Genomic DNA, 24,361 nt, shown 5'->3' with positions numbered 1-24,361 from the left:
ACAGAGATACCGTGATGAGATCCTGAGGCCCATTGTTGTGCCATTCATCCGCCGCCATCCCTTCTTGTTTTAGCATGACAATGCATAGCCCCATGTCACAAGGATCTGTTCACAATTCCTGGAAGTTGAAAATATCTCAGTTCTTCTAATGCCTGCATATTCACCAGACATCACCCATTTTAGCATGTTTGAGATGCTCTTGATTGACAGTGTGTTCCAGGTCTCACCAGTAAAGCTCCTCCTTATCTCAGCTCACTGGTCACCATAACAACACCCACCCATAGCACGCGCTCCAGCAGGTATATCTCACTGGTCATTCCCAAAGCCAACACCTCCTTTGGTCGCCTTTCCTTCTAGTTCTCTGCTGCCAATGACTGGAACGAATTGCAAAAATTGCTGAAGTTGGAGACATATCTCCCTCACTAACTTTAAGCATCAGCTATCTGAGCAGCTTAGCGATCGCTGCAGCTGTACACAGCCCATCTGTAAATAGCCCATCCAACTACCTACCTCATCCCCGTATTGTTTTTATTTACTTTTTTGCTCTTTTGCACACCAGTATTTCTACTTGTACATCATCATCTGCACATCTATCACTCCAGTGTAAATTTGCTAAATTGTAATTACTTCGCTACTATGGCCTATTTATTGCCTTACCTCCTTACTCCATTTGCACACACTGTATATAGATTTTCCATTGTGTTATTGACTGTACCTTTGTTTATCCCACGTGTAACTCTGTGTTGTTGTTTGTGTCACACTGCTTTGCTTTATCTTGGCCAGGTCGCAGTTGTAAATGAGAACTTGTTCTCAACTGGCCTACCTGGTTAAATAAAGGTGAAATACAATTTAAAAAATAAAAAATATATGGTGTTCACACCAGATACTGACTGGTTTTCTGATCCACGTCCCTACCATTTTTTAAAGGTATCTTTGACCATCAGATTCATATCTGTATTCCCAGTCATGTGAAATCCATAGATTGGGGCCTAATTTATTTATTTCAAATTGACTGATTTCCTTATATGTGACCCGATTCAGGAAACTAGGCGTATGTCACAAGTCAAAACGTCACAGGATAGCCGTTTGAACGCTAAAAAAAAATTGGGGCAAAAATGCCTTCCCGAACATGTGAACTCTCATGTGCCTTGATAACAAACTTGTTAAATTATGAACCTTGTTGGTTAAGCCACAGAAAAATTCTGCAACCTTCCCACTAGCCTTGATTGGCTGAGATAATGAGTGGGCTGGGCATGCCGAGAGAATAATTCAAATTGTTCTGCCATATAGAGGGCTTCCTTCTATTTGAGCTCGTTAGTCTGTGTTGGTAATCTTGTCGAACCAGCTTTTCTTTTTATGTATTGTGTATTGGAGCTGCATAAGTGTTGCTCTCCACTTTCTGGATGATTAAGTTAGCTATATGTCTTAAGCTAAAGTGCACTGTTAGCTTGCTAGCTAACGTTAGCTGGCTGGCTCCCTAGCTGACGTTATTATTCATTTCCCAGAGCCGTTTGCTATTCTAGTTAGAGCCTAATGTTAGCTAGCTAACATTGAACCAGGCTGTTTATCTCCCAGCACTGTGGCATTGTTGGTACTGTTAATTGTTGTTTAACTAGCTAACGTTGCTGGCTGGCTCATTAGCTAACATTATGTGATGTGTGTACAACATCCGTTGAATATGGCCGGTGTCAGTAAGTGTCTGCAAAAAAGCATAATGAAATTGTTGCCAGCAGAGCTGGTTAGGCTGTTTTCATGTAAACAAACAAATCATCGGCCAGAGTGTCAAGTGTGCGCTCCGAGAGCGAAACAAGATGGGTGGGGCTAAAGCTTAAGAGGGTGTGAACGATGCTGAATGGGTGTAGACAAAGAAGAACTCTTGACTAGATAACAAATCAGTCAAAAGTCATTTTCTCAAAAGTGACTTTACAAGTTGATCAACTTTCAAAGCAGAATTACTTTCCCATTGTTCCTCAAATGCAGTGTTTGGTATACCATTTTGTAGCTCTGAGTCTCTACTTTTATCCAATATCAAAAAGACAATTTCAAATGTAACTACATAAGACCAAATCCAGGTGGTGAGTCACATATGAACTGTAACTCTTATCTTTGAAATGATTGCATGTTGCATTTTTGTTCAGTGTATTTATCAATCTTACGGCTTGGAGTTAGAAGCTGTTCAGGGTCCTGTTGCTCTCAATTTCAATTTTTACATTTTTACCTTTATTTAACTAGGCAAGTCAGTTAAGAACAAATTCTTATTTACAATGACGGCCTACACCAGCCAAACCCAGACGACACAGGCCGAATTGTGCACCGCCCTATGGGACTCCCAATCACTGCCGGTTGTGATACAGCCTGGATTCAAAACAGGGTGTCGGTAGTGAGTATTTTTCAGCTTCCTGACTGGGAAGAAGCATTGTCATTCCCTCTTCACGACTGTGTTGGTGTGTGTGGAACACAACTAATTCCTTTGTGATGTGGACACAGAGGAACTTGAAGCTCAACAAGATATACAATAAACAGTAACAGCAGTGTATATGATGAGTCAAAAGAGTTCATGCAAAAAGGGTCAATGCAGATAGTCCGGGTAGCTATTGGATAGCTATTTAAAGAGATGGGTGGGGCTAAGTCTTAAGAGGGTGCGAACGATGCTGAATAGGTGTAGACAAAGAAGAGCTCTCCAGTAGGTGTACAAAAACAGTCAAGGGCCATTTTCTCAAAAGTTGGGTTAAAAGTTTATCAACTTTCACAGCAGAAATACTTTCCCATTGTTCCTCAACAGCAGTGTATGATATGTCATTTTGTAGCTCTGAGGCAAGGCTGTCAGTCACAAATATAATGGTTAAATGTTCAATGTTTGTCACGTTCTGATCTTAGTTCTTTTGTTATGTCTTTGTTTTAGTATGGTCAGGGCGTGAGTTGGGTGGGTTGTCTATGTTCGTTTTTCTATGTTGTGTTTTGCGTTTGGCCTGGTATGGTTCTCAATCAGAGGCAGGTGTCGTTAGTTGTCTCTGATTGAGAATCATACTTAAGTAGCCTTTTTCCACCTGTGTTTCGTGGGTGATTATTTTCTGTTCTGTGTTTTGTATTTTCACCGTTCAGGACTGTTTCGTTTCGTTCTCGTGTTTTGTTGTTTTTGTTCGAGTATTCGTTTTCATTAAAAGAGATAATGAATACTTACCACGCTGCACCTTGGTCCTCCTCTATTTCTCCCAACAACAAACGTTACAGAATCACCCACCACCAAAGGACCAAGCAGCGTGGTAACGGGCAGCAGCAGCAGCAGCAGCAACGGCCGAAATCTCAAGACTCCTGGACATGGGAGGAGATTTTGAACGGAGAGGGACCCTGGGCTCAGGCTGGAGAATATCGCCGCCCCAAAGCAGAGCTGGAGGCAGCGAAAGATGAGCGGCGGTGGTATGAGGAGGCAGCACGGCAGCGCGGTTGGAAGCCCGAGAGGCAGCCCCAAAAATTTCTTGGGGGGGAACACGGGGAGTGTGGCTAAGTCAGGTAGGAGACCTGAGCCAACTCCCCGTGCTTACCGTGGAGAGAGAGGGACCGGGCAGGCACCGTGTTATGCCGTGAGGCGCACGGTGTCCCCGGTGCGCAGGCATAGCCCGGTGCGGTACATAGCAGCGCCTCGTATCGGCCGGGCTAGAGTGGGCATCGAGCCAGGTGCCATGAAGCCGGCTCAGCGCATCTGGTCTCCAGTGCGTCTCATCGGGCCGGGGTACATGGCACCAGCCCTACGCATGGTGTCCCCGGTTCGCCAGCACAGCCCAGTGCGGGATATTCCACCTTGCCGCACTGGCCTGGCTACGGGGAGCATTCAGCCAGGTAGGGTTGGGCAGGCTCGGTGCTCGAGACTTGCAGTGCGCCTCCACGGTCCGGTCTATCCGGTGCCGCCTCCACGCACCAGCCCTCCGGTGGCAGCCCCCCGCACCAGGCTGTCTCTCCGTCTCCTCCCTACAGGTGCTCCCGCCTGTTCAGTGCTGCCAGAGTCTTCCTCATGCCCAGCGCTGCCAGAGTCTCCCGTCTGTCCTGAGCCGCCCGTCTGTCCTGAGCCGCCTGAGCCGCCCGTCTGTCCTGAGCCGCCTGAGCCGCCCGTCTATCCTGAGCCGCCTGAGCCGCCCGTCTGTCCTGAGCCGCCCGTCTGTCCAGAGCCTCAGTTCGGAGCTGCCCCTCTTTGTTATAAACTACAACAATGAACGATGGAGATGAATTGGGTTTTCTGCCCATTTAAGGTACTCCAAAGTCTTTTTCCACTTTTTGATGTCATAAATGTTGGTTTGGTAATATAGTTTCTTCTTATTTCTGTTAGGTTTAGTCACACAAAATGTATGTCAACCAATCAGCTGAGCAGCCTGGTTTGTTTGCCACCTCTTTTGCATAATTTCTTTGAACCATAACATTTTTAAATTCATCATCAATCCAGGGGACTCTAACAGTTCTCACCGTTCATCTTTTAACAGGTGCATACTTGTCAACAATTGGCATGAATAGTTTGACTAATACTTCCAGTGCTGCATCTGGATTCACTTCCTCATACACATCAGACCAACATACCTTTTTTACATCTTCAACAAAAGAGTCCTGAGTAAACATTTTGTATGATCTCTTAGAAATTACTTTAGGCCCAACCTTTGGCACCTTGGCTTCCTTGTAATTACCACAATGTTATGGTCACTACAGCCAATGGGAACTGATATTGCTTTCGGAGCAAAGCACTGAAGCATTACTGGAGATATGATCAAAAGTGGATGTCACAGATCCAACACTATTGGTATGCACTCTTGTTGGTTGAGTGATAACCTGGGTCATATCACAGGATTTTAGTCACAGTTAGAAGCTTCCTCTTGAGAGGACAGCTAGTTGCTAAATAGTCAATGTTCAGGTCACCCAGAAAATAAACATCTCTGTTAACATCACACACACTATCAAGCATTGCACACATACAGTATTATCCAAATACTGACTGTTAGCACTTGGTGGCCTATAGCAGCACACCAAAAGAATAAGCGTTAGATGAGGCAGGTGAACTTGCAACCCCACCACTTCAACAACATTTGATATGAGATCCTCTCTAAGATTTACAGGAATATGGCTCTAAAAAATGTACAGCAACATCTCCCCCATAGGCATTCCTGTCTTTTCTGGAGATGTTATATCATTATATTGCTACTCATTATATTATCTAAGTGAGTTTCAGAGATGGCCAGTATATGAATGTTATCCGATGTTAGCAAGTTAGTGAATTCATGAGCCTTATTTCTAAGGCTACATAGTACATACTTTAGTACGGGCTATTCTTATCCCTTCCTGGGTAGCTTATCGGAGATATACATCATGTGGAAATAATAAATAAGTCAAATAAAAGTCAGTCAGTAGTCAGTCAATCTAATAGTCAGTCAATCAGGCACTTGTGAGTGTCACTTGTTGTGTGTGCATGTGTGTGATGTTGGGCTGAAGCTACTGACCCAGAAGCTTGGCTCGCTCACTCTTCTCAAGCTTTTGTGAGGGAGGGTGGACAATGAGCTTGTCAAAGCAGATGTAAGCAATGTCCCCACGCTCTCTAGCAGCTTTCATAGCTGGGATAAATTCTTTCCGCCTATGACGCACAGGTTCTGAGAAGTCCTCATTGAGGAAGATGTTGGTTCCTCTCAAGTTCTTGGCTCTCTCCAGAACAGCCATCTTGTCCTTGAAGCTTAGGAACTTGACCACTATCAGCCTGAGTCTGTAACTTGGGCTGGTTACAGGTTTTCCAGACCTGTGGGTGCGCTCCACCTCAATCTTCCTATGATCCATCTATCACTTTTCAGTGATAATCTTTCTCACTTTTTCCTCAGACTCCATCCAGGTCTCATGTGGAGACTCTGATATCCCATCCAAAACAATGTTATTCCTCCTAGATTGTCCCTCTAGACAGTCTGTTTTTCCAGTCATCTGTGATGATGATTCAAAGACAGTGCTGATGTCATCTTGTGTGGACGTACAGTTTGTTGTCATCTTGCTGCAAGTCTCTTTCAGAACATCCACCTCTCCCTGGGAGAATTGTAAACTGGTCTTAAGTTCTTGGACTTCTCTGGTTAGATTGTCCATTATTCTGTTAGTTGTGTCCACCAGTATTTGGACAAAGCTCTCAAAGCTATTTACCTGATGCTGTAACAATTACTTGTAGACATCAAATCAAAGCAAAAACACATTTTATTGGTCGCGTACACATATTTGCTGATCTTTGCAAATTTGCAGGTGCAGCGAAATGCTTTTGTTTCTAGCTCCAACAGTCCAATAAAACCTGGTAATAATAAAAATAATAAAAAAATACACATAATTTAGATATACAGTTGAAGTCGGAAGTTTACATACACCTTAGCCAAATACATTTAAACTAAATTTTTCACAATTCCTGACATTTAATCTCAGTTAGGATCACCACTTTATTTTAAGAATGTGAAATGTCAGAATAATAGTAGAGAGAATTATTTATTTCACCTTTTATTTATTTCATACACGTTTACATACACTCAATTAGTATTTGGTTGCATTGCCTATAAATTGTTTAACTTGGGTCAAATGTTTCAGGTAGCCTTCCATAAGTAGCTGGGTGAATTTTGGCCCATTCCACATGACAGAGCTGGTGTAACTGAGTCAGGTTTGTAGGCCTCCTTGCTCGCACACGCTTTTTCAGTTCTGCCCCAAAATCTTCTATAGGATTGAGGTCAAGGCTTTGTGATGGCCACTCCAATACCTTGACTTTGTTGTCCTTAAGCCATTTTGCCACAACTTTGGAAGTGTGCTTGGGGTCATTGTCCATTTGGAAGACCAATTTGTGACCAAGCTTTAACTTCCTGACTGATGTCTTGAGATGTTGCTTCAATATATCCACATCATTTTCCTCCTTCATGATGCCATCTATTTTGTGAAAGGCACCATTCCCTCCTGCAGTAAAGCACGCCCACAACATGATGCTGCACCTCCGTGCTTCACGGTTGGGATGGTGTTCTTCGGCTTGCAAGCCTCCCCCTTTTTCCTCCAAACATGACGATGGTCATTATGGCCAAACAGTTCTATTTTTGTTTCATCAGACCATTTCTCCAGGTGTCTCCTGTGCGTGTGCATAGCCTGGTGCGGTACATTCCAGCTCCACGTATCGGCCTGGCTAGATTGATTATTGAGCCAGGTGCCATGAAGCCGGCTCAACGCGTCTGGTCTCCAGTGCGTCTCCTCGGGCCGGCATACATGGCACCAGCCTTACGCATGGTGTCCCCGGTTCACCAACACAGCCCAGTGCGGGTTATTCCACCTCCCCGCACTGGTCGGGGTACGGGGAGCTTTCAACCAGGTAAGGTTGGGTAGGCTCGGTGCTCAAGGGAGCCAGTACGCCTGCACGGTCCGCTATATCCGGCGCCACCTCCCCGCCCCAGCCCAGTACCACCAGTGCCAACACCACGCACCAGGCTTCCAGTGTGTCTCCAGAGCCCTGTTCCTCCTCCACGCACTCGCCCTGTGGTGCGTGTCTCCAGCCCAGTACCACCAGTTCCGGCACCACGCACCAGGCCTACTGTGCGCCTCAGCCGGCCAGAGTCTGCCGTCTGCCAAGCGCTAACTGAGCTGCCTGCCTGCCTCGAGCCATCTGAGCTGCCTGCCTGCCCAGAGCCATCTGAGCCGCCTGCCTGCCACGAGCCGTCAGAGCCGCCCGTCTGTCCCGAGCCGTCAGAGCCGCCCGTCTGTCCCGAGCAGCCAGAGCCGCCCGCCAGTCAGGAGCCGCCAGAGCCGCCCGCCAGTCAGGAGCCGCCAGAGCCGCCCGCCAGTCAGGAGCCGCCCGCCAGTCAGGAGCCGCCAGAGCCGCCCGTCAGTCAGGAGCCGCCAGAGCCGCCCGCCAGTCAGGAGCCGCCAGAGCCGCCCGCCAGTCAGGAGCCGCCAGAGCCGCCCGCCAGTCAGGAGCCGCCAGAGCCGTCCGCCAGTCAGGAGCCGCCAGAGCCGTCCGCCAGTCAGGAGCCGACAGAGCCGCCCGCCAGTCAGGAGCCGCCAGAGCCGCCCGCCAGTCAGGAGCCGCCAGAGTCGCCCGCCAGTCAGGAGCCGCCAGAGCCGCCCGCCAGTCAGGAGCCGCCAGAGCCGCCCGCCAGTCAGGAGCCGCCAGAGCCGCCCGCCAGTCAGGAGCCGCCATAGCCGCCCGCCAGTCAGGAGCCGCCAGAGCCGTCCGCCAGTCAGGAGCCGCCAGAGCCGTCCACCAGTCAGGAGCCGCCAGAGCCGCCCGCCAGTCAGGAGCCGCCAGAGCCGCCCGCCAGTCAGGAGCCGCCCGCCAGTCAGGAGCCGCCCGCCAGTCAGGAGCCGCCCGCCAGTCAGGAGCCGCCAGAGCCGCCCGCCAGTAAGGAGCCGCCAGAGCCGCCCGCCAGTCAGGAGCCGCCATAGCCGCCCGCCAGTCAGGAGCCGCCAGAGCCGTCCGCCAGTCAGGAGCCGCCAGAGCCGTCCGCCAGTCAGGGGCCGCCAGAGCCGCCCGCCAGTCAGGAGCCGCCAGAGCCGCCCGCCAGTCAGGAGCTGCCAGAGCCGCCCGCCAGTCAGGAGCCGCCCGCCAGTCAGGAGCCGCCAGAGCCGCCCGCCAGAGCCGCCCGCCAGTCAGGAGCCGCCAGAGCCGCCCGCCAGAGACGCCCGCCAGTCAGGAGCCGCCAGAGCCGCCTGCCAGAGCCGCACGCCAGTCAGGAGCCGCCAGAGCCGCCCGTCTGTCCCGAGCCGCCAGAGCCGCCCGTCAGTCAGGATCAGCCAGAGCCGCCCGTCAGTCAGGAGCAGCCAGAGCCGCCCGCCAGTCAGGAGCCGCCAGAGCCGCCCGCCAGTCAGGAGCCGCCAGAGCCGCCCGCCAGTCAGGAGCCGCCCGCCAGTCAGGAACCGCCAGAGCCGCCCGCCAGTCAGGAGCCGCCAGAGCCGCCCGCCAGTCAGGAGCCGCCAGAGCCGCCCGCCAGTCAGGAGCCGCCCGCCAGTCAGGAGCCGCCAGAGCCGCCCGCCAGTCAGGAGCCGCCCGCCAGTCAGGAGCCGCCAGAGCCGCCCGCCAGTCAGGAGCCGGCAGAACCGCCCGCCAGTCAGGAGCCGCCAGGAGCCGCCCGCCAGTCAGGAGCCGCCCGCCAGTCAGGAGCCGCCCGCCAGTCAGGAGCCGCCCGCCAGTCAGGAGCCGCCCGCCAGTCAGGAGCCGCCCGCCAGTCAGGAGCCGCCCGCCAGTCCGGAGATGCCCCCCAGTCCGGAGATGCCCCTCAGTCCGGAGATGCCCCTCAGTCCGGAGATGCCCCTCAGTCCGGAGATGCCCCTCAGTCCGGAGATGCCCCTCAGTCCGGTGGCGCCCTCTGGGATGGTCTTCAGTCCGGGACTCGCTGCAAGGGTCGCCGTTCCAGAGGCGCCACCAAAGCGGGTATTGACTATGGTGGAGTGGGGTCCACGTCCCACACCCAAGCCGCCGCCATAAGAAGGCCCACCCGGACCCTCCCCTTCTGTGTCAGGTTTTGCGGCCGGAGTCCGCACCTTTGGGAGGGTGGGTACTGTCACGCCCTGGCCTTAGTTTTCTTTGTTTTCTTTATTATTTTAGTTAGGTCAGGGTGTGACGTGTGTGTTTTTGTCTAGTATAGGTTGTTTGTATTGTATAGGGGGTTTGTAGAGTTCATGGGGTTGTGTTTAGTGTAGGTGTTTATGTATGTCTATGGTTGCCTGGATTGGTTCTCAATCAGAGACAGAGCCGGAGTGTATCGTTTCCTCTGATTGGGAGCCATATTTAAGGCAGCCATAGACATTAGGTAGGTTGTGAGTAATTGTCTATGTTTGACGTTAGTAGCTTGTGTCTGCACTTTCGTTTGTAGCTTCACGGTCGTTTGTTGTTTTTGTTTAGTTTGTATTAGTGTTCGTGTTCGTTTCATCTTCTCAAATAAATAGAAGATGTATCTATATCACGCTGCACCTTGGTCTTCTCTTTCACCTAAAGACGATCGTGACATAATGACTCGTTGAAGTAGACATTTTCATCCAAATCCAGTTTAGTGATCACTGTTCTGATGTCCAGAAGCTGTTTCTGTACATAATGTCTCCGGCATCATTTCCTATGACCAAAAAAAGTTCTGATCTCAAATTTGTTTTCAAGCGAAATTTATCAGGAATAAAACGGCTGCTATCCACTGCAGTGCCATCTTTTTGTCTAAACATTGATCCCAATGTTATGTTTAAGTAGGCCTACTCCCTCTAGTCAATGTTCTTGAAGTTGAACACTTGCACTCGTGCACACACACACACAAGTACTGTTAAAGCTTCAGATATTGTACATTTGTGTTGGCCCATTTTTTTGATTGGACGTTTGACTACAGTGCATTCTGAAAGTATTCGGACCCCTTGACTTTTTCCACATTTTGTTACAGCCTTATTCTAAAATGGATTACATTGTGTCACGTGTGCTCCCTCTCCGGCCTCTAGGTCACCAGGCTGCTCATTATGGTGCAAACCTCTCACCATCGTTACGCGCACCTGCGAGTCATCAGACTCACCTGGACTCCATCACCTCCCTGATTATCTTCCCTATATATGTCACTCCCTTTGGTTCCTTCCCCAGGCGTTATTGTTTCTGTTTCAGCTTCTTGTAAGTGCGTTGTTCGTGTTTCTTGTTTTGTATTATGTTTCTTTTATTAAATGTACTCACTCCCTGAACTTGCTTCACGACTTCCAGCGCACGCGTTAAACATTGTTATTTTCCCTCATCGATCTACACACAATACCCCATAATGACAAAGTGAAAAAAAGTTTTTAGAAATGTTAGCAAATGTATAAAAAAACAACAACTGAAATATCACATTTACATAAGTGTTCAGACTCTTTACTCAGTACTTTGTTGAAGAACCTTTGGCAGCGATTACAGCCTCGAGACTTCTTGAGTATGACACTACAAGCGTGGCACATTATATTTGGGGAGTTTCTCCCAATCTTCTCTGCAGATCCTCTCAAGCTCTGTCAGGTTGGATGGGGGCTGTCGCGCACAGCTATTTTCAGGTCTCTCCAGAGATGTTTGATCGGGTTCAAATCTGGGCTCTGGCTGGGCCACTCAAGGACATTCAGAGACTTGTCCCAAAGCCACTCCTGCGTTGTCTTGGTTGTGTGCTTAGAGTTGTTGTCCTGTTGGAAGGTAAACCTTCACCCTAGTCTGAGGTCCTGAGCAACCTGGAGCAGGTTTTCATCAAGGATCTCTCTGTACTTTGCTCTGTTCATCTATCTCTTGACCCTGACTAGTCTCCCAGTCCCTGTCACTGAAAAACATTCCCACAGCATGATGCTGCCACCACCATGCTCCACCGTAGGGATGGTGCCAGGTTTCCTTCAGATGTGACGCTTGGCATTCATCAGACCAGAGAATCTTGTTTTTCATGGTCTGAGAGTCCTTTAGCTGCCTTTTGGCAAACTCCAAGCGAGCTGTCATGTGCCTTTTACTGAGGAGTGGCTTCCGTCTGGCCACTTTACAATAAAAGCCTGATTGGTTGAGTGCTGCAGAGACGGTTGTCCTTCTGGAAGGTTCTCCCATTTCCACAGAGGAACTCTGGAGCTCTGTCAGAGTGACCATCGGGTTCTTGGTCACCTCCCTGATTAATGCTCTTCTCCCCCGATTGCTCAGTTTGGCCAGGCGGCCAGCTCTAGGAAGAGTTTTGGTGGTTCCAAACTTCTTCCATTTAAGAATGATGGAGTGGCGCAGGGGTCTAAGGCATTGCATCGCAGTGCTAGCTGTGCCACTTGAGATTCTGGGTTTCAGTCCAGACTCTGTCGCAGCTGATCTCCACCAGGAGACCCGTGGGGTGGCGCCCAATTGGCCCAGCGTCGTCTGGGTTAGGGGAGGGTTTGGCCGGCAGGGATGTCCTTGTCCCATCGCGCACCTGTGACGGGCCGGGCACAATGCATGCTGACACAGTCGCCAGGTGCACAGTGTTTCCTCCGACACATTGGTGCGGCTGGCTTCCGGGTTAAGTGGGCATTGTGTCAAGAAGCAGTGCGGCTTGGTTGGGTTGTGTTTCGCAGGACGCATGGCTCTCGACCTTCGCCTCTCCCGAGTCCATACGGAAATTGCAGCAATGAGACAAGACTATAACTACCAATTGGATACCACGAAATTGGGGAGATAACGGGTTAAAACATTTCTTTTAAGAATGATGGAGGCCACTGTTTTTGTGGACTTTCAATGCTGCAGAAATGCTTTGGTACTCTTCCCCAGATCTGTGCCTCGACACAATCCTGTCTCGGAGATCTACGAACAATTCGTTCAACCTCATAGCTTGGTTTTTGCTCTAAAATTCACTGTCAACTGTGGGACCTTAAATTAACAGGTGTGTGCCTTTCCAAATCATGTCCAATCAATTTATTTTACCACAGGAGGATAAATGGAAACAGGATGCACCTGAGCTCAATTTCAAGTCTCATAGCAATGGGTCTGAATACGTGTGTAAATTAGGCATTTCTGTTATTTTTATTTTATAAATTTGCTAAAAACCTGTTTTCGCTATGTTATGATGGAGTGTTGAGGGGGATAATACTATTTAATCAATTTTAGAATAAGACTGTCACGCATCAAAATGTGGAAAAATGTCAAGGGGTCTTAACACTTCCGAATGCACTGTATAGGATGAAACTACTGTCTCTATGCATACAAAAAACTAAGAGTTTTTGAACCTGTCCAACAATGTTATGAATTCCACAGAAGACAATAACAACAGATCAGCAAGGTCTGAATTAATGTGAAATATAATACAGTTATTAGATCTAGCCTAGGCTACTTATCCATGTTCGATAACATGAACTAGTCACTAGCAGCTACTACTAGAATTGGGATAATTTGCTTAAATATTTTGACCTGAGAACTACAACAGTAGTTCAGTATACTGTTCTGATTAAAGTCATTGTGGGAAGTTTAGTTGAATCAAGAGGAATTCAGCAATGGTATTGTAAACATTATTTTGGTTTAACATTTTTTAGGGGGCATTAAGGCCACACAAAGGGGATGCAGCCGGGAAATTAGAGGCATTATCAAGTGCTTGTCAAATTGTGAATGAGAGACTGATGAAGTGTGTACAGCCTGCGCAAAAAACAAAGACCTCATGCCTTTCATGCAACTTTTTTCAAATCACCATTAGAGCCGCATCATGAATGTATAAAAAATGATAAGTAAATCTTGTCTGCTAAATGAGCTAGTGTAGCCCACAGCCATATGGCATAGACAGATCAGGGCCTAATATAAGGACCACTCAGAGTATGCTATTTTGTTATTCTGAAATAGACTACATTTTCTTCATATCATGTTTCTTTAGACCTGTCTAAAATGAATAATGGATTTATTGTGATGGTGTAGGCTATATTACATGGATATATTATACTTTTAAAAATGTAATTCCAAAGGTCTGCATCAGTGAATTGTAGGCTATTAGTGGAAGCCAGGAGATGCTAAATGTGTTTATGTTAATTATCGTTCAATTACCGCGAGAACGGCAGCTATTTGCTTGACAATCACCGGCTGACAACATTTCATGACCGCCACAGCCCTAATCTTAACCTATTCAGTTCATATTCATTATACAGATAGGCATGCTTTATCTTGTCAGAGCGTGTTGTTTGTTTACACTTAAAAGGGTCTGTGCAGAAACACCTGTGCGTAAAAGGGTCCGTGCAGTGAAGAAATGGAGATGCAATTAACAGATGAAAAACTATACAGAATTATACAGATGAAGGATGTTAATTTGCTACAGCAGGAAAATAATCCTGCAGCAACAGGAAATGTGAATTATTATGTGGATTATAAATAACGGAAAAATGTTGTAGGGGTTGATACATTTTACTTTTCGGCAAATATAAAATGTCTAAAATGTTTAGGTGTAAATTACTACCTTTAAAAGTATTTTTAAACCTTAAATAGACTACAAGTTTGCATTTCCTGCTGTTCAGGAACATTCTCATCAACAAAAGAGTGATCAAATTAAGATCCTACTTGTTTAATTTGTGCCAACATTTCACCCTCACAACAAAAACTAAGTAAACTTAAACTGGAAACTTTAGCTTTATCTGAATTTTTCCAATTAAGGTACTTGGTTAACTATAGATTTGTCAGATTTCTGCCTCTTTCCACATGTATTCTACAATACAAAATAAAATAATAATGGTACTTTTCAAAGTAAAGTACAATCAGAAGAGTTAACTTGGAACCATCTATTGTGTGTCCTACTGTATGTGAGAGATCAAGGGCTTGGTTCTCAATTGAACGGGGCTTATTCTGACAAAATTGCTTTGAACCAATAGGCGACTCAGGTTTAATAGACAATTAAGTGAATCCACACACTCAAATTAGAGGATTTACTCAGGCGCTGGGAAAAAGGGGAAAAGGGGACCAGCTCACCAGGGGTGGTCGGTGCCGTTTAAGACGAGTAAGGACGATTATTTATGACCATGGCCTTATTTCTATTACAGCATATTGGATGATCGTCATTCATATTCCATTCACCCAGCTCAATATAACATTGATAAGTTTAGGCTACTAGATGATACAAAAATGTTCCCTATACCCATCATGAGGTTGCTACAACCTAGCCTATGAATGAAAGTTTGCAATGTAGGTGCACAGGTCGAGAGAAATTTGAGTAATCAAGGTGACAGACATTGACACATTCAATACCGCCTTGCACACTCTTGTATAACACATCAGCTGTCTGTGACCAGGGAAAAAAACTTTCCAAGCCAGACTTTCATATCATAACCGCTACACACAGCCTACATAATTTTCACCATATTAGCTAACGTCATAATCAACATAGCTACTAGAACTAAAGTGTTAGTAAACCCGCTACAATCACGCAGTACAGTGCACAGTCAGCAGACAGTTTAGCAATTACACCGGCGGGCCCGGTGGCAATACATTTATAAGATCAAAAGCTTACCTTAACTTGGAAGAGATCCCGTGTTGGATAGCCATAGCCAGCCAGCTAACATAGCATTCCTCTCTTTGAGCCCGGTGTTTGGGTAGGCTAATCTATCTTGCTGCATTTGCTAGCTAAGTAAGTGAAAGTGAAAAGAAAATACAAAACACAGCTAGCTCTCGCTCTCTCTTGCTTCTTCTTAATTTTTGAAGAAATTAATTTGTTAAAAACTGATCAACTATTGTCTTTCTCTTTGAGTCAACTACTCACTACATTTTATGCACTGAAGTGCTAGCCAGCTGTAGCTTATGCTTTCAGTACTAAATTCATTCTTTGATTCTTTGAATGGTTGGACAACATGTCAGTTCATGCTGCAAAATTTGCAAATTCACTGGAAACCTGGTGGTATACGGTCCTATTGCTTTGTGGTTTGAGGAAAACACTTACATTTTGTGAAGGCGGAGATGAGTGGCCGAGACACTCTCGGACAAGGCAGAGATGAGTGGCCAAGACCGAGGCGCACGTGGACAACAGTGGATGCATCAATTCAGGCTACAAGTATAAGCCTAAAGACAACCGCAGAATGTCATTACAATACATGTAGGTGTTTTGTAGCAGATGTCTTTCTCCATTCATCAAATTGCGGGTGCACAGTGCACTGTTAGGGTATGGAAGCTGAAATTAATTTGTTAGTGGACGAATGTGCACAGGTAAATGATTGTTTGACAATCAGATAAAAATATCATGACTGTTTGTGTTTATGCCACATTAAAATGCATAGCCGGCATGTCCATGGGGCTATGGGAAGCTAAGCTTTCCCTAAAGTAAATTTAATTAAATGGCCAAATTATATAGCTTAATTAGCTTACTCCTGTCTATACAGAAATAGCCTACATAAAATCATTTAAAATAGGCTGCTACACCAGAAAGCATGATATTTGGTCACAGATGATCATTAGCTTCATATAAAAAAGCTGTGTATTGTTATAAATTGCATAGCCTACAGTCGGAAGGGCCCGCAATTTAGGCAGTGCCAGTTGCAAATACCAAATATATGTTGTGACGTCAGTGAAAAGCAGAGACACACAGCCAGGCATATCGCTATATTTAAAAATACAATCAGGGAAAAACTGTTTGGATAGCTAATGGCTATTGCTGTAAAGAGATGACAATGAAAAGACTCCAATCTGTCTTTTAGTTATCAAAATTCTTAACTTAATTGAGCGAACAGTAGCCTATCTTATTGGCACCAGTGGAGAACATCGGCCATATCCCCGGTTTGTGTGCATATACACTGTCATTGGGTCAGTGCCAGTTTGGTTTGTTTTTGGACAATAATTTCCTCCTTCAGGTTAGATGGACATCATATTGTATTTGTGTCTCCCCTTTTCGTTGGCCAATTATATGGATTAGACAACATCGTTTTTATTGATCTGTTTGTCAGTCAGCAGAGTAGGCTACCCTGTCATTTTTGTAGTATAAAATGTTTTTGTGCGCGCATTTGGGTGTCCTGTGCTAGTAAGAAATTAAATCTACTTTCACCCCTGATTATATGAAGCCCTACCTGCACACAGTCCAAATATTTTCACGCCACATGTGCAGAATCTATTTAAACAGCAAACAGTTAAATAGGTCACACTTTATCTGTATAGTCTTGTATCTGTAGATGCTCTACAGATGGTCATACTATTGTATATTTTATTTTATTCTGTGGCACCATCTTTTTATGGATGGAGGAGAGAAATAATATATGCATTTCTAAACACTCTCCACATCTGATCTGAGTGCTTAGAATGTCTAGGAAACAGATTGACAGTTTAATGCTGTTATTCCCAATACAGAGTAAGAGGGAGATGGAGAGGAGATGTCAGAGGGAGGACAAAATCGCCATGACATCTGTTTTTACTCTTGCTCCCTTGACAAACAAGGAAGCCGAATGAAACCAATCATTTTGTGATTCAGGAATACCTGATCAGGAAAAAGGATGTCCTGATATAAAATAGATGGTTTAATTATAACCTGTCATTTGACTGTAAGCACAGGGCTGTTGGCTACACAGGATCCAATGTTCTTGATGACAATGTACACCGTACTGCTCCAACAGAGAGAGCGAGAGAAGAGGAGTAGTTGAACAGGGCAATAAGACTCTGGGGAAATTCACCCTTAATTAGTCCGGATTCAGAATACATGGCAACAGACTGATCTGTGAAAGGTCAGGGCCGTGTAGGCACTGATTGGCAGAGTGTTATCCAATATCGATCATTTCAGCTGTAAAACGCTGAAACATGTGCATGCTTTAACCCCTATTCCCTGACTACTGGTCTGGTTCAGAACCCACTGTATGTTGAAGAAATCACACTAACCAAATGTAAATAAAAAGAACATGTTGAACTGACATCTGTGCCCAGTTGGTCTGGTGGAGTCACTAGTAGGAGAGTGTGTGGTGGGAGAGAGAGGTTCAGTAGGGTGAGTGTTGTGTGTGTGTGTGGTATGGATGGAATGAGCTGTATGCTCACCTCTGCCTGTACTGCAGTGCTGAAGTTTGTCGCTGTATATAGTTTCCTTCATGTACGCTCTCTTCCTGCAGCAAAGAATCAGCAAAAGACAGTCATGTAACTATATTTGTGACGACCCTCCCACTCTGTCTGCCGTATTCTCTCTTTGTTCTTGTTTCCTTATTAGGATGCCGGTGGGCGGAGTTGGGAGGGTCGTCAGCTACATGGGAAACACTTGGGCCCACTGTCATAGGATAAATGCACCACTTCCCCATTCATGGAGGAGACTCTCTCCATGCAGACACCTTTCATAGATTTGGTTGTGTTTCTTGGTGTTTTTTTGGTTGGTTGCTTTAGCATCTTTCAACACCCTGCATTATCACATTAATGCATGCAAAACACTCACTTACACTACTGATTACTGATTACACACATCATTGTATATTATACCTAGTTACTTTATTTAATAAATATATATTTTGTTACTCCTTATCTCCACGTGGTCTCCCTTTTGCTACGGGCTTTGAGCCGGTTCGTGACATATTTGACAATATAACTGCACTGTATTAAAGCTAAAATCCTTAATTGAAACAACAACAAAGTTGTCATCCCGTCTCTGATTTGGTAAAAAGCTGATGGGTGGGCCTGGAGAATTGTAACCACTCTTATATTCATACACAGACCTATGGATGCAAAGACGGATATCAAAATGATAGTTTTAACCGTGTTTTGAGGCTATACAGTGTTTGTTTACATTTACATGGTTTACAAAGATTGGAGTAAAACAAGCTTCTATTTTGGGTTCTGACGGGACACGATATTGATATTGACTCTTGTTCTTCAAGAGTCAATATCATTAATATATATATCCAAAATTGGATGTATTAACTAAGGATTATATCTTTAAACATTTAATACATGAGATGCATACAGTAATGGTTGAACATATCCCTTGTAAACACCAGGTATGAACAGTGACTATAGTCGTAGCATCTTCATTTGATCACTTTTGTTGCTGAGAATTTTCCTGTGTGGCAGGAAATGCAGAAGAGCTTTTTGATTTACATGAATTCACTGAAAACCTGCACTAACACATGGTTATATTAACAGTGTTGCACTTTTCATGTAGCCTACTTTTGCACAGTTAATAGCCTAACCACCGATCAAGCAACATTGTGGACTAATATAAACATTCAAATCCTGTTGTTGCAGGATGATTTTGTTACAACAATACTGGTCAAATCAAAATCCTACATCTGTAAATGCTTGTTACCTGCTGCAGACGATGGAGATGGCCACCAAGGACACCAGGAAGACCACTCCTGCAGCCGCTGAGCCTGCAATCAGAGGCAGCTGCTCCCTTAGCTCTGATTTATACTCATCTGTACACCACACACAGACAGACAGAGAAAGCGAGAGAGAAAGTTGAGGGTGACATAACAGATAAGGGAGAGGAGAAGAGAGGAAAGAGAAGCCTTTACTAGCTCTGTGTGACTGTGGGGAATACACGGACGTGTGGGTTAGTATCTGTACAGACAGTCTCTCAGAGTTGACACGTTGCTTCCTGACACAGCTAATCCCCTAACACACTCAATAGGAGTCAGAAGAACGCCTGCTAATCTCATCACAAATGTTGTATTACGTGTCAGAGGGAGAGTTGAGAAGTAAATAGAAACATTCATATCTATGGATCGGATTTAAAAGGATGTGTAGCTGTTCTGTCAATTCCAACTGAAACATACATTCTCCAGTATTGATCTATATTCATTCATATGTCGATGCATATTGTGTTTTGAATGAACAGCATCACTTTTCATATTCTGCTGATATCATATGCAGGGTTCTCCCCAAAGAATGTAAGAGTGGTGCTGCGTCACCTTGTGGACGGCTGTGCCACTATGTAAAAAATAATATATCATTAAAAGAAAAACATGTTTTAACTTTATTTGTTATCATTCATGCTCTAGATTGCAGGAAATGGGGATTACATGTGTTAAAAAACACAAAAACCTCTGAGTTCAAAAGGGCACCGCCACGCAACGGGATCTCTCCCATGGCCGTACTCAGCAGTACCAACCTGGGGAGAACCCTGATATGGATTATAGTTGTATAATATTTTGTGGGTGCAGAATTTGCATAAAAGTCTTATTTTTGTTAACTTTTTATTGGGTTGTTGTCTCTGACCATGACCGGAAAACTTTTCGAAGATTGATGACTCAACTATTTGGGGGGAAACGGATGCTGCTGCAACCCCAAGTCTTCCGCAGGCACTGCTGCTAAAGATCCCTGTTAATAAGCTACTCCACACTGTGAGCAGGCAGGAACTCTCTGTTGGCTGTTTTCCTACACTACATTATGCAGCTGTGCCACTCACTATGGCTAACACCTCAAGTGTGCCATTTCCTCAAACAAATGGAAGTAGTCAGATGGTAGGGGTAGAAAACCCTTACAGTTCCTCTCCTGAACAGTAACTCACAGCCTTCTCTATCTCTTGAAACAAGTAGCCTACCTATTCCCATCGTTTACGGGCTACTGTGTTTGCACCCCTGGAGCTCTCCAGTTACATGCCACACACAGTGACCTTTGACCCTGCCCACCTGCATCTCCTCAGGTCATCTGTGGTGGCAGGTAGCCTAGTGGTTAGAGCGTTGTGCCAGTAACCGAAAGGTTGATAGATTGAATCCCTGAGCTGACAACTTAAAAACCTGTCGTTCTGCCCCTGAACAAGGAAGTTCACCCACTGTTCCTAGGCCATCATTGTAAGTAAGAATTTGTTCTTAAACTGACTTGCCTAATTAAATAAAGGTTAAATAAAAAGTCTGTCCAATAGGCAGGTGGGACCAGGACAAGTCTCAGTCTTCAGCAAGCATTGGCAGTGAGGAGCATAAACCTCTGCCCTGGGCAACAACCCATGGACCAATTCTCTTGCAGCCCTAGACTCTCCCAACACACGCTAGTGTTAGTGCATCACTGACCTATGTACTGTACGTGCACTGTACTGGGATAGGGCACTTTATGTCTGGTTGTACTGTAAGCTTGTATGCAACTATCTGATAGCCATTCCAACCATAGGCCTTAAGATGGCCGCCGGCCATTGTTGTTCTTTATATTGTTATGCAACCTAAGATGGCGGACAGTTGCAACTATATCTAAAGCGGCACCTTTATCGGAGTCCACCACCAGTAGGTGGCGCTCTTTTTCAGTAGGAAAGACTTTAATCCGGACGCAGGATAGTTTTGGAATATGTACTGAATGTTACAAATAAATCCTAATATCAAGGGAATATGTGTTTCTGGAAATATATTCACCATCTGCTCTGCATCGACATATCTGTATTGCAGTAATACCCAGTTAGCTGGGAAATGTTTGAATTTATTACTATACTATATTCAACCTCCCACACCAAGTCCACAGACACAAAGACCCACATGTCACCCATGGACACACACACACACACACACACACACACACACACACACACACACACACACACACACACACACACACACACACACACACACACACACATACACACACACACAAACACACAAACACAAACACACAGAACCTACCATCTGTCAGGGTTTGGAAGAACTGCTTGCTGCTGTATTTGCCGAAGCCTGCCACCGTCCTGGCACGGACCTGTACCATGTACATGATGCCTGGCCTCAGGCCCTCCACACGGGCAGTGTTGGTCTGGCTGCGCACCATGGTCGAATTCAACTCAGTGTGGTCCTGGAACAGACAGGGAGAGATGGAAAAGAGGAGAACGAGATAGATAATATTACATTTGCTCATCACACAGGTCCTGAAGCCTTCAGGCGGTGGAGTAACACACCTCGAGTCAACCCATCATCCCATTTCATACAGGACATAATAACCTGTGGACTTAGATAACAACATTTCATACAGTACATAATAACCTGTGGATTTAGATAACAACATTTCCATTTCATACAGTACATAATAACCTGTGGACTTAGATAACATTTCCATTTCATACAGTACATAATAACCTGTGGACTTAGATAACAACATTTCCATTTCATACAGTACATAATAACCTGTGGATTTAGATAACAACATTTCCATTTCATACAGTACATAATAACCTGTGGATTTAGATAACAACATTTCCATTTCATACAGTACATAATAACCTGTGGACTTAGATAACATTTCCATTTCATACAGTACATAATAACCTGTGGACTTAGATAACAACATTTCCATTTCATACAGTACATAATAACCTGTGGACTTAGATAACAACATTTCCATTTCATACAGTACATAATAACCTGTGGATTTAGATAACAACATTTCCATTTCATACAGTACATAATAACCTGTGGACTTAGATAACAACATTTCCATTTCATACAGTACATAATAACCTGTGGACTTAGATAACAACATTTCCATTTCATACAGTACATAATAACCTGTGGACTTAGATAACAACATTTCCATTTCATACAGGACATAATAACCTGTGGACTTAGATAACAACATTTCCTTGGTCCCTTTTCCTCTTTAGGTTTGTGTGTAAGATTATAATGGATGGTGGATTTCCACATCGGCCTCCACTGTTGCACTCTTTATATAGCCATAGAGGGGCTTGGATTAGGCCAATGGGAATAAGGCTTTTCACATGAACAAAGTATGTCATTTGTTAAATATTTTAATTGGGCCACATAAAACCAGAAATAGGGACAAGGATCAATACGTGGGAGGTGTTGAGAGAAAAAAAAGGGTTCCACACAACATCCCCACATTAGATTTTTCCTCTATCATGCTGCAGAATATTGGTAACTGATCCTGGATTTAGAATCCATGCATAGAGGTATTCATCATCAATCATCACCCGGAGTTAACACACACTTATCTCCTTTCAGATCACTGGCTCATCACAGCCCACCTTTTACTGGCATTGTGTGTGCTCAGAGAGCGCATGGCATTTGCTTTTTCTTTCTCTGTTTGCTTTCATCTCTCTCTGTCTGTCTATCTCCACAGACTCTTCCCTCGGTGGAGGGATGAGAGCAAACAGGCGCAGGAGGTGGAAAAACACTGAGACGTGTCCAGGTTAGCCTACGACCAGAATGAAGGGATATAGGACAAATAGCTTGTGTGAGATTTGGAGAGCATACATCTCTTTGTGTACTGTACACCTGAGTGTATATACCACCGGCGGCCGGTGGCACCTTAATTGGGGAGGAAGGGCTCAAAGTAATGGCTGGAATGGAATAAATGGAATGGTATCAAACACACGCTGTCCATGTGGTTAATACCATTTCATTTACTCCATTGCAGCCATCACTGGGATCTGTCCCCTCAGCAGCCTCCTGTGGTATGTACATTCTTCTCTTCTATAACCTTTATTTAACCGGGAAGGGCTCATTGAGATTTGAAATCTCTTTTTCAAGAGCGTCCTGGCCAAGATAGGCAGCACCAAGTCATTGCACAATTACAGACAGACACCATGAAAAACTACAAACAATCTAGTAAAACAAATAGAATTCACAAGAGTATAACAAAATCAAAAAACAGCTAATTAAAAAAACATGTTCATTGTTTAGCATGTGTTTAGTAAGTGTTTAGTGAGAATGTGACTTGGTATTTGTATTTCAGGCTAGGTCTGCTGGTGTACATAAAAACTTGACAAATTTTGCCTGCTACTTTCAGTATCTATTCCATAGTGGAACTTTATAACAGGAAAAGTGTGTGCATACACAGCAAACACACAGACACAGCTGACCCACAGAGACACAGGCAGGAAGGGAGAGCTCTCCTCCGCTAATGGAGGCTCTGACCTTTCTCTTTCAGAAGAAAAACACTGAGCCGAAATGAGATGCAACTGAAACCCTGAAATATAGCTGCTCCTTACAGATGTAGGATCATAATTTCATCACTATATTGTTGCTGAGAATTTATCTGCACAACAGGAAGTGCAAACTTGTAGTGTATTTAAAGTTTTAAAAGGCTTTTAAAGTTTGACATTTCCACTTTAAAATGTCAGACTTGATTTACCCTAACGGAAAATCTATCAACTCCTTAATAAAGAGTCACCCTCCCGGATCCGGGATCCTCCTCATCAAAAAAGCTGACTAGCATAGCCTAGCCTAACGCGACAGGGATATCATATAATATAATTTCATGAAATCACAAGTACAATACATCAAATGAAAGATAAACATCTTGTGAATCCAGCCATCATTTCCAATTTTTTAAATGTTTTACAGCGAAAACACAATATATATTTATATTAGCTCACCACAATAGCCAAACACACAACGCCATTTATTCACCGCAAAGGTAGCTTTCACAAAACCCACAAATAGAAATATAATTAATCACTAACCTTGAACAACTTCATCAGATGACAGTCTTATAACATCATGTTATACAATACATTTATGTTTTGTTCGAAAATGTGCATATTTAGAGGTACAAATCCTGGTTTTACATTGTGAATATGTAGCCATGATGCACCAAATTGTCTGGAGATATTTTGGACAGTCACGTAATCTAACCAAAGAACTCATCATAAACTTTACTAAAATACATGTTGTACAGCAAATGAAAGATACACTGGTTCTTAACCTTTCACGAGCCTCTACTCCGGGTCCGGGAGCACCCCCCCCCCCCCCCCCCCCCCCACACTGATTAGCATCGCTAGCATAGCGTCACAATTAAATAGTAGCATCTAAATATCATTAAATCACAAGTCCAAGACACCTAATGAAAGATACAGATCCTGTGAATAAAGCCACCATTTCAGATTTTTAAAATGTTTTACAGGGAAGACACAATATGTAAATCTATTAGCTAAACACGTTAGCAAAAATCACCATTTTTCTTTGTCCACCATTTTCTCTCAACACCAGTAGCTATCACCAATTCGGCTAAACTAAGATATTGATAGCCACTAACCAAGAAAAAACCTCATCAGATGACAGT

At 44.7% G+C, this 24,361-nt stretch overlaps 1 protein-coding gene across 1 annotated transcript in view; it reads right to left on the bottom strand.

Annotated features, from left to right (window-relative positions):
• LOC129855245 (ephrin type-B receptor 1-like) overlaps nucleotides 1-24,361 on the bottom strand; it is a 176,483-nt gene that overhangs the window by 26,266 nt on the left and 125,856 nt on the right. The window contains exons 7-9 of the mRNA XM_055922679.1: nucleotides 20,974-21,136; nucleotides 18,675-18,783; nucleotides 17,423-17,487 (exon numbers count right to left, since the gene is read on the bottom strand). Coding sequence (XP_055778654.1) covers nucleotides 17,423-17,487; nucleotides 18,675-18,783; nucleotides 20,974-21,136 — 337 coding nt within the window. The remainder of the gene's footprint in view (nucleotides 1-17,422; nucleotides 17,488-18,674; nucleotides 18,784-20,973; nucleotides 21,137-24,361) is intronic.

The sequence above is a fragment of the Salvelinus fontinalis genome, chromosome 5 (genome assembly GCF_029448725.1).
Source record: "Salvelinus fontinalis isolate EN_2023a chromosome 5, ASM2944872v1, whole genome shotgun sequence".
Classification (NCBI taxonomy): domain Eukaryota; kingdom Metazoa; phylum Chordata; class Actinopteri; order Salmoniformes; family Salmonidae; genus Salvelinus; species Salvelinus fontinalis.
This window is presented reverse-complemented; position numbering and strand designations above follow the sequence as displayed.